At 61.1% G+C, this 10,544-nt stretch overlaps 1 protein-coding gene across 2 annotated transcripts in view; it reads right to left on the bottom strand.

Moving 5' to 3' along the window:
* The window catches only part of CLPTM1L (CLPTM1 like), a 15,197-nt gene extending 4,704 nt beyond the window's left edge, over nt 1–10,493 (bottom strand). Inside the window, exons 1-10 of one of the 2 annotated variants that reach the window (XM_049648309.1) lie at nt 10,286–10,493; nt 9,783–9,883; nt 8,432–8,621; nt 7,097–7,245; nt 6,016–6,094; nt 3,630–3,747; nt 3,310–3,404; nt 2,486–2,570; nt 1,365–1,468; nt 395–460 (exon numbers count right to left, since the gene is read on the bottom strand). In XM_049648309.1, the coding sequence (XP_049504266.1) occupies nt 395–460; nt 1,365–1,468; nt 2,486–2,570; nt 3,310–3,404; nt 3,630–3,747; nt 6,016–6,094; nt 7,097–7,245; nt 8,432–8,621; nt 9,783–9,883; nt 10,286–10,447 (1,149 nt within the window). In that variant the 5' untranslated portion in view covers nt 10,448–10,493. The remainder of the gene's footprint in view (nt 1–394; nt 461–1,364; nt 1,469–2,485; nt 2,571–3,309; nt 3,405–3,629; nt 3,748–6,015; nt 6,095–7,096; nt 7,246–8,431; nt 8,622–9,782; nt 9,884–10,285) is intronic. The other variant, XM_049648310.1, reaches the window with a different exon arrangement.
* Between the last annotated feature and the right edge of the window lie 51 nt (nt 10,494–10,544).

Genomic DNA, 10,544 nt, shown 5'->3' with positions numbered 1-10,544 from the left:
GGGGGGAGCGAGGGGAGGCACAGACTATCCAAGGGGCAGACAAGGAGTGGGGCGGGGGGAGGCACAGAGCGTCCAGGGCAGATGGGGTGGTGGGAGCGGGCAGGGGCGGTGCACAGAGAGTCCAGGGGGGCAGACGGGGGCCAGGGGAGGCACAGAGTGTCCAGGGAGCAGACAGGGTGGGGGGGGGGCGCGAGGGGAGGTACAGACCATCCAAGGGGCAGACGAGGAGTGGGGCGGGGGGAGGCACAGAGCGTCCAGGGGCAGATGGGGTGGAGGGGGGAGCGAGGGGAGGCACAGACTATCCAAGGGGCAGACAAGGAGTGGGGCGGGGGGAGGCACAGAGCGTCCAGGGCAGATGGGGTGGGGGGACAGTTGTTACCGCACAAATACCCACCTGGAAGTGTGGTCTCAGGCCTCTCCAAACAACACTCATCTTCAAGGCCTTTTTCACCTTCCACAGCTGAAAGAAAGAACGCGAAACACACTTTCACGGCTCTGAGACCCAGGAGTCCCCAGAACTCACCCCCGGGAGGTGACGGACCCCAGTGTGTGCCTGCTTGCGCCCCTAGCCTTGACTGGTCACACCAGCAGGCCTGACCGGTGCTCACGGGCTCCACGCCAACACTGAGCTCGGCCGCCCTCTGCACCGAGGGAACCGGCACTCGGCCTGGCTGCCGTCCTCTGGGCCGGGCCCCCTTCCCGGCCCATCCTTCCTGCCTCTTGATTCACCGGCCCCTTCTCCCAGGTGGTCACTGCAAGGCCCCTCGCCTCTGCCCTGAGTCCTGCCGTCTTCGGGGAACCCGCCTCCACAACCCGGTGAGCTGGGTCTCCGCACTGTGACGGGTGGCTACGGGGGGGGGGGGGGGGGGCTCGCGGCACAGCTCACGGGCAGACCAAGTGCGGTCTCTGGCCCAACGGCCACACGTGCCGGTGCCCACGGCGCACGGGTAGGGCGGAGAACTGTGGCCGGGGCTGAGGCCCGTGACAGGGCAGCCCCGGAGGCCAGAGAACGTCCCAGCCCGCCACCCCCTCTGCTCCCCGCCGTGTCCCGGCCCAAAGCCACCCGCCCCACGGAACCGCTCTCCGAGCCCAGCTCGGCCCGGGCTGTCACGGGGCACCACGTCCCACACGGCCTCATGCGGTGGGCGGCACAAGTCGTGTGGCTCCCTGCCTGCCCTGGTAAAACACGTCGCGTGGACAGGTGTGATGGGCAGAAGCTCCAACCCCAGTGACAGGGCCCTTGGCAGCCGGGCTCTGGCGTTCCGGAACTGCGGCAGCTGCTACGCCCCTCCCTGCCTCCGGCAGGGCCACGTCTCTCCCGTGGTTCGGGACCAGGTGCGGCCGAGCACAGCCACACGACTCACCTCGATGGCGGCCCCAATGCCCGCGGGGACCAGCACCAGCAGGCTCGTCTGCTCGTCCAGCAGGAACAGGAAGATGACCACTGTGCTGAATCCACGCCAGAGCACTGGGGGCAGGGCAGGGGGCTGCGCTGAGCGGCCGGCCGCGCCCTGTCCACACCCCACCTGACAGGTTCCATCACGCCCCCACCCCCCCACGTGCACACTCACCCCCCTACCCGTACCCCCCCCACAGCGTACACAAAGCTTCAAGGGTTTCACCCCCTCCATCCACTGCACCGGACAAGGTGTGTGTGACGTGCAAATGTTCTACAGCGACCACAGAGGCCACAGCACGGAACGCAAGCTCCCCTTTGCTACAGAAACGTGTGTGCAGGTACACAAACACACAGAGAGCACGCTGACCAGAGGGGTCACTGGTGGGGATTAGAACCCGCCTCCTTGATCTCTTCCCCTTACCTGTTTCCCTCCCAGCTCTGTGAGAAACTCATCTTTTAAAAACTATACCTTCTCCATGAAGACCGAACTTTACAAAACGCTACAACTGACTGAAAACATGCACTTTCCTAAGGGCCTCTCGCGGGGCAGGAGCGGTGGGGCCAACCCCCGTGGGTGCCTGCTAGGGGGACACCTGGCTGCCCCGTGTGCACCGACGGGGACCCACGAGCCCCGTTCACGGCTGCTCCCCAGGAAGGGCCGGAGGACTCAGCAGGGGCCCTGTGCCCCCCGAAGAACACCAGAGGACAGGAGGATGTGAGACCCGGCTGACACCGGGGGCCAGCCCAGGTGCCCGGACCACCCCTGGGCACGTCATTTCTGTGGAAGGAAAAGAACTGCCTCTTGAGACGCTTGATTAGCAGCCAAACAGATGGAGGCCAAGATCCCGCGTTGGTGTCACTGCCGGGGGGGCCTGGCGCGGGGCCTCGGGTTCACACGCCACAGACAGCCCCTCCGCACCATGTTAGGGTCCAGGCTCGCAGGCGCCGCCCGCGCGAGAGCCGGCTCCCTGACTGGCACGGACCAGAGACGACCGCAGACCCCAAGCTCCAAAGTGAAGCCTAGAGATCCGTATCCATCAACAGGACACGGCGCTCTGGGAACGGCCGAAAGTTGAGGGCACCTACCTGCTTTGGTGGACATTCCAATCATGCTCCTCTTCTTCTTCCAGAAACTGATGTCATTTTTAAATGCCAAGAAGTCAAACAGAAGCTGGAAAGAGAAGAGGACGGCAACGTCCAGCTCGCGTCGCTCCGACGGCTCGTCTCTGCCGAGCGAGAGCACAGGTGTGCACGGGACCCGGATCGCAAGGACACAGCCAGGCGGATGCCACACGCCACACCTCGGAAACCCACGGCCTCGTGCCCCACCCAGCATGCCGGGACCGCGGGGCATCTGACCGCCGTCGTGGGCCACACGTCCCGGCTCCCTCGCCAGGTGCTGCCGGCTCTGACCTGGTGCCCAGGCCGTGCACACGGGCTTGTGCTCACACGCTGCTCCTTTAACAAAACCACTATTTCCCAGCACGGTTTTGGGAAGTTTAGCCAGACTGGCAGCCAATCTCCAGGCACTGGGGGCCCACGCCTGCCCACCCTGACCTCAGATCTAGCACGGCTGCCACGTGGGGGACAGCTTTCCTCCACCAGCTGTAAGACTCCACGCTCAAAAAGGGATTCTACGCAAAGGCTGGGTTTTCAACATCGAAACCACTGCGCTAGAATTATACGATGACATACTTATTTCGCAAAGCCATTCGCTGATCTCGTGGAGTCTGGATTTCTTTTCAAAATGACCTCCAGGGCCAGCAGACAAACCCCAAGTCCTTAAGGTGATCAGCGCCCAGGTGCAGACACCCCGTCCTGAGCCGGGAGAGGGACCCCCAGCGTGGCGGCCACAAAGTCTCAGGTCGCCAGGCCGCACCACACAAACCCCCGGCCCGGCACCCACTCACGTGAAATGCGGCGACGAAGAAGGTCAGAGCTAAGAAATACAAGTTGGTGTCGACAAAAATGCCTTTCACTTCATCAGCGTCTTTCTCTGAAAACCCTGAACGGAAAAAGAAACAGCACGAGGCGAGCCAGGTCAGCGACATCCGACGCCAGACACGCGCCTCACGCTCACGGCCACAGACGAGGACGGCTCTCAGCACTGAGAGCGGAAACCCGACGCGCTGACGGGAGCCACGGTCAAGGACACCAGCAGGAGGCACCAAGGCTGGAGCCTGAGCACGGCTTCCCGGACCCGGAAGTAAAGGTCGGCCCGTGGCCTCACCGAACTGCTGCAGGGAGTACACGGCGTCCTGCATGTGGATCCAGAAGCGCAGCCTCCCCAGTGAGATCTTGTCGTAGGACACGGTGAGGGGCAGCTCAGTGCTGGAGCGGTTTATGACCTGGCGGGAAGGACAGCAGGGCAGTGAGGCCGCGCCCTTCCCAGGTCCGCCGCCTGCCCCCACCCGCTGCCGGGCACTCATCCCACGGCTCACCCCACCGACCACGGCTCCGTGCACCGGAGGCCGACGCTGCACCCCTGAGCCTACTCGACTACCGTCTGTTCCCCATCCCAGGGGGCGGGGGGTGGGGGGGAGGCGAGGCTCCCACCTCTCTCCACTCGCCCTCATCCTGGGCTCAAAGCTTTTCTGAGCAACGTGTTCTCGTCTCCTCTGCCACCTGAACCCCGTATCTCTCGAACCCCCGTGTCGGCTTGGCCCTGTACCCCAGCCTCTCGGCACGAGCAGCACCGGCATGCACCAGGAACCTGCTCTTGCGGACGAGCCGGGCACGGGCCCCACGGAGCCTCCACACCTCTCCGCAGGGAAGGGAAACCTGGCGGGTGGCACGTGGGGCCCCGGTGTGTGGGCTGAATGCTCCCGGAGAGACTGACTTGTGGAGGGTCGGCCTGCCCCCGCAGGGGACAACAGAAAGCCTCAGGAAGATGTGACACCTGACCTAAGTGTGTGTGGAGGCAAGGGGCAGCTGCGAGCGGCTGTGGTCGTGGGGTCTGGCGGCCCACGCTGGCTGCAGCGGCCTTCCACGCCTCCAGGGGCCGGTGAGTCCACGGGCACCACACGCCCCATCGTGTGAACATGGTGCCACCTGATTCCACCCACAGGAGCTCACTCGGCAGACCCTCCTGGGTGAACACCGACGTGGCCAGTCCAGCAACAGGAGTGGACCAGGACTGACCAGATGCCAGGCCCAGGCACCAGGCCACCCACACGAGGACTGACCAGACGCCAGGCCCAGGCGCCGGCCCCCCCCCCCCCCCAACCAGGACTGACCAGACACCAGGCCCAGGCACCGGGCCCCCTCACACCACAGTGGCGCACTGGCTCCAGGGCAGGCAGGCATGGGCCAACCCCACCCACACAGGTGCCACTGTCTAAACCCCAGCAGATTAGCTGTTCCCCAAAGATGGCGTTCCTTCCAGAAAGCAGCCCTGATCCAGACAAAGCATTCGTGTCACGAAGACGCCACAGGAAACGCCGGCGGCCCGTGAGCTTGTTTCCACGTCCAAATAGCAGTGCCACGTCACGAGGCCACTAAACCCACATGATGAGGAGAGCGCAGGCGCCCTGCAGACGCGGCCTCGGAGCTCCAGCGGCCCAGCCAGCCAGCAGCCTCTCCACACCACTGCCCGCACCATGGCAGCCCCGGGCCCCCAGAGAGCTGACCACGCGCTTTGGCAGAACTGGCCCGGCCCCAGGTCTGCACACAGCAGGAGGGAGGATGACGGTCTGCCCGGGGCCGACGAGCCCCGTAGGTCTAGGTGGCACCCCCAAAGGAAGCGCAGGACCCCGCGTGTTAAGGACCCCGTGGGGCCTCAGTGAACAGCAATTCAGTGTGACGGTCATTTCTGAGCTCCTTGGTCAGCAGGGGGAGGCAGAGCTGGGGCGGGGGCCCGCGAGGCTGGGCCCCGGGTCAGGTGCCTCCTTTTCCGCTCACTGCCGTGCATCCCACGGGGACCCGAGCTCTCCGTGCCCAGGCTGTCTCGTCTGTGAGCAAGGAGCACGGACTCCAGCGCGTGGTAAACGCCCACAGACTGGGATGGCGGCCAGGAGTCACGGGGAGGGCGACCGGTCCGGCTCGTGCCACAGCTCTACAGCCCATGGGGCGAGACCCCGGGACGTTTGTGAAGTGCTCGGCACGGTGCCTGGGGCACCGTAGGTGACCCTCCGTGTCAATGGTCACTGCTGTTGTCACTGCCCGGAAGTCAGCCGTCCTGCACTGGCCCTCCAATCCACCCTGCAGGGCAGGGTGCCAGCTCCCCTCCACTCCCACACTCAGCCCTGCCCAGGGCCACCCGGGGTCGGGGGGAACAACTGCGGGCTCCAAGACAGGCGGTGACACTGTGTGGGGCCAGCTCTAAAGGGAGCAGTTTGCTCAGCAGCCCCTCTGAGCCCATCTGTGCCTTTGAGCCAAACAACCAGGGCTTGATGGAAAAACCTGCATGAACTGTCTGAGCGACACTCGGCTCTCCAATGAGCTCTGAGACTTGCCATCCAAGCACTTAATACAGAACTGTTCCAGAGCCTTCCACCACAGAGAGCACAGGGGCTCAGGAAGGGAGTCAGAGGCAGACCCGGAGCACAGCTCTGCCAAGTCAGAAAGACGCAGCAAGCTCCTGCGGGGCGACAGCAGCCCAGAGGAGCCACACTTACCATAAGGTCCTTCACCCGATTGCTGAGCTGGTCGATGAACAGGATAGGGAGGTAGTGCACGGTCTTCCCGAGCTGGATCCTGGGGGATCAAGCAGTTCCCAGAGTCACTGTGAACACTTTCACTATTAGAGGAATCAGACGCGGCTCGGAGACGCAGCGCGGAGAAATCCCGCCCATGTCCTCAGGTGTCTCTGGGCACACAGCCCCAGGACACACCTTGCCCACAGAAGCCGAGGGCTCTAACCAGCTGTTCTTCCTTGAAGTCACAGCCGTGGGAGGGAAACCCCAGTGGCCATAGAGCGGAACACCATCCAGGCCGCAAAAGAGTGACAGGCCCATCTGTGCCCGGATGCGGGATGGTCAGGGATGCAGAGGGAGAGTGGAAATAAAAACCCACCTGCCTTCCGTACCTTGGAGGCGGTGGGGGCCAGAGAACAGGAGTGGGGGGCTTTCCGTGACCCTTTGTACCGTTTACGTTTCTAATTACGTGACTGTTCTGCACGCTCAAAAATGACATATACGCATTAAAAAGAAAAAACCCTCACGACGATAGCACGTTTACAACTAACACGTGAAGGAAGACAAGTTTTACTGCAACCATTTTTAGGTGCTGCGTGACATCGGTAACAGATCTTACTTTAACAGCGGGCTCCCCCAAAATGCAAGGCGGTCTAAATTATTCACACGATTTCAACACTTGATTAACTAGCGATGCTCATGACTAAATGTAATGATCCAAAGACTACTTTTTAAGTTAATGTAAACAAGTCAATTTAAAACAAAACACACGGTCCTAACAGAGGTAATCAGTACGCAGATGGGACAAAAGTCTCAGGGGGTGCAGCACGACACGGTCTCACGCCCTGGTGGCAGTCTCTACCAGCAAGACCTCGAGAGGTTCAGGGGTGCTCGAGGCAGTACTGCGGGCCCCCATTTCTGGATTCCGGTGGGCCACGGACCCCCAGGTGTCCTCCACACCCCACACACCGGGGCCACTCCTGCACCGCCAGCTCGAGGCTGGGCACGGGGGTGTGCGCTGCGAAGAGCCACCCTCCTCCCCGGTGGGCCCAGCGGTGCTTACATCTTCATGTACCGATGCACGTCAGCAGGCAGGGAGGCCCCGTCAAAGACAAAGTCGTCCACCATCACGTTCAGTGTCAGTCTTGGTCTCCAGTGAGAAACAGGCTCGTCCAGGGCACTCGGTGGCTTCTTCTCTGCCTCTATCTGCTGCTAAAGGAAATGAGTGGCTCAGCAGGGAAAGCCCAGTGCTGGGTGGAGGCATGACCGCCGCTCCCCCAGAGCGGCACCCCTCACTTCCTTCTCTTAACACGAGCCAGAGGGTTGTCATCTAGATCCCCAGCCTGAGCGGGGACCATGAGAAGAGGGAGTCCCGGGACACCTGCAGGAGGGGGCAGGCAATCGGAGCTCACAGCCCCTGCAGCTGGCAGCGAGACTGAGGACACTGGCCCTAGGCCCGGTCCGTCACGTCGTCTGCAAAGACAGGGTCAGGGCTGGGCGTCAGTCGCACACAGAGCTCTATTCAGCGAAGGAGCTACGACTGCCAGGAAGATCTCCCAGATCTAACTGACAAATTCGACCCTGCAGGACCATTTCGTGTATCTCCCACCAAAATAGATAGAATACAGCTCCGGTAAGTTACGTCAAGAATGGTTTTCTAAGCAATACGAACCGCAAACGTTTATTTGTATGTTGCAGAGATGACTTCACACTGACACCCACCACCTCACTGACTCCCTAGGAAGGCCCCGAGAGGCGGGGCCGTACAGTCCCCCCAAGAAACAGCAGCCGAGGGAGTCCTTCCGAGGAGACCCAGCATGGGGCAGCCTCACAGACGCTTCCCATCTGTAAACGAGCTCACCTTCTGGTCCGCACAGACCCAAAGACAGAATTCCTCTGCTTTACCCACAGTATCGTCCATAACCACTTAAGGCACTCTAGTTTCCTCGTACACACAGCTTTTCACAGCGGTATGGGACGTGTGCAGTACAGGTATCTGTCCCGTAATCACAAATGACAACTGAGAAGACGCGCCCAAGTGCCGTCCTGCCCTACACACAGGGCAGTGAGTCCCCCAGCTGTGAGCGAAGGCTGCGGCCCCACACCTTGATGGGGTGCACACACACTCCCTGGAGGCTGAGAGGGCCCAGGGCCTGAGAAGTAACCTGTCATTGCACTGCTTAGAGCCTACGTCACTAACTTGGCATCAAATTTACCTGCGAGTCACAGGAAGCAATTCTGCTGAAAGACAGACGTGCTTGTCCCTACATCAAACCGTTTCCCTTCCCAACGGTCACCCCAGCTCCCGGTGTAAGCTGCACGTGCAGAAACCTGTGGGTGTGAACTCCACAGGGAGAGCGCAGGCCTCAGTCGGTCAGTGACCTACAGGCACACTCACCTGTGTGATGGATTCACCCGTGAGCAGGTTGACCTCTTCCGGTTTGGGAACCATGTAGGTGGTCAGAGGGCTCACCAGGTGCACCTGCTTCCCATCATGCCACGGCAGAATGCCAGCATGATGGAGGAAGATGTACGCATACAACGTCCCGTTATTTCTAGTTTTCTTTGGTACGGAAACGTTAACCGTCCTAAAACAAAAGAAACGACCGTTTTACAAGCACGTGCGTGTCAGCTGCCTTGTATGTGCACACAGCACAGGTTACCCAAGTACCTCTATAAATCATGCCGTTTCAAACTAATTTTAGCTCAGACGTACCGAAAACGCACCCACCTGCAAAGACTTTACCGAAATCCTGAAAGTGCAGATGCTCACAGACCGTTTTCTAAAACCACGGGCAGCATTTCCTGCCTACGTTTCGCAGCGCTCAGGGAAGGCAGGAACGGCCTTGGTCACAGGGCTCACGTGGCCAGGCAGGCAGTGGCTGACCCCAACCGCACATATCTCCCCTGTCTGCTGCGCTGCCTCCCGCAGCTCTCGAATGGGGCAGGCTGGCCAGAGGACGCTCGTGCCAACGCACCGCACATTCCCGCTATTTTGTCTGAAATCACCCAGACGACACACAGGAGAAAAGGGGACCCCGGACAAGCAGGTTGCTTTTCGACTTCTACTTCTGAAATCTTAAAACTAGAACGACACAGCAAGTATGACTTCCCACGCTCCCTCTTCGTACCTGAGCATTTGCATCACTACACTGACCTAACTGGCAACTTTCGCCAGGAAGAGAGAGACAAGCTGTCTGCTGTGGGAAGCCACGTCACCCCCACCTCACCTCCTCCTCTGGAAACGCCCATGGCTGCCGTGCATCCTGGGACCGTCGGACACTGGAAGCTACCTTTTTTTTTTAATTTTTTTTTTTTAACGTTTATTTATTTTTGAGACAGAGAGACAGAGCATGAACGGAGGAGGGTCAGAGAGAGAGGGAGACACAGAATCTGAAACAGGCTCCAGGCTCTGAGCAGTCAGCACAGAGCCCGACGCGGGGCTCGAACTCACATACTGTGAGATCGTGACCTGAGCCGAAGTCGGACGCTTAACCGACTAAGCCACCCAGGCGCCCCTGGAAGCTACCTTTTAAGGGACAAACTCATCACCTCCTACTTTCACGTAGAGCAAAACTTGGCTAGTTTACGTATCACAAACGAGGGCAGTTAAAAGCCGCCCCACTCACGAGACAGAAAGGAACAGTGTTCTCCACGCTAACTTCCTTACACACGACGCTGCCTTTTCCACAACCTAAACGTTACCAGCACTTACCCCATCACTGGCACGCGCTGTCCCCCAATCATACCTCTCAAATTTTGACTCCACGTCAAAGTCTTCCACGTTCAAGACCAGATCCACGTTGTTTTCAGCACCAAGGTTGGACCGCGTGGTGGTGTACACGCTGAGCTGGAAAGGAGCGTCAAGAAAGTTAGCTCTGCAAGGACCCCCCACACCCCCCCTCCGGCAGAAAACACGCATCCAACTGCTACACCCGCGGTGGCAATCTGACCAGCTACCAAATGGGAAAAGGTTTCACTTTAGCTCCCATCGCGCCAGGAAGGGATCTGCTGTGTCCACTGCAAACCAGCTACTGAGGCGTGCAGCTGAGCAGAACAGGGCAGGGACCCGGGCGCCTTCAAGAGGCGGGACGAGGGGTAAGGGGGCAGCGCCCCGAGCCCTCCCGGAGCCACCATGCACCAAGACCTGGAGCAAGTGGGGCTGGGGGGCCGTCCTGGACCTGGCTCGGTAAGAAGGGGCCCCAGCCCGGCCCCCAGGTAGTCCCCGCCGCCGCACCTCCTCGGCGCTCACCTGCAGCTTGGGCCTCCGCGCCAGGTAGGGCTGGATGCAGTTGCCGTCGCTGCCGCACGGCCGGGTGTAGACGATGCCGTACATGACCCAGCAGGTGTGCACCACGTACACCACGAACACGCCCACGACCAGGCTGGTGAAGGAGCTGCGACCGCTCCACATGGCGCCGCCGCCCCCCGGGCCGAGAGCGGCGCCCACCCCCGCCCCGGCCACCACAACACCCCCCCCCCCCCCCCCCCCCCCCCCCCCCCCCCCCCCC

Source organism: Panthera uncia, assembly GCF_023721935.1.
Source record: "Panthera uncia isolate 11264 chromosome A1 unlocalized genomic scaffold, Puncia_PCG_1.0 HiC_scaffold_17, whole genome shotgun sequence".
Taxonomy (NCBI): Eukaryota; Metazoa; Chordata; class Mammalia; order Carnivora; family Felidae; genus Panthera; species Panthera uncia.
This window is presented reverse-complemented; position numbering and strand designations above follow the sequence as displayed.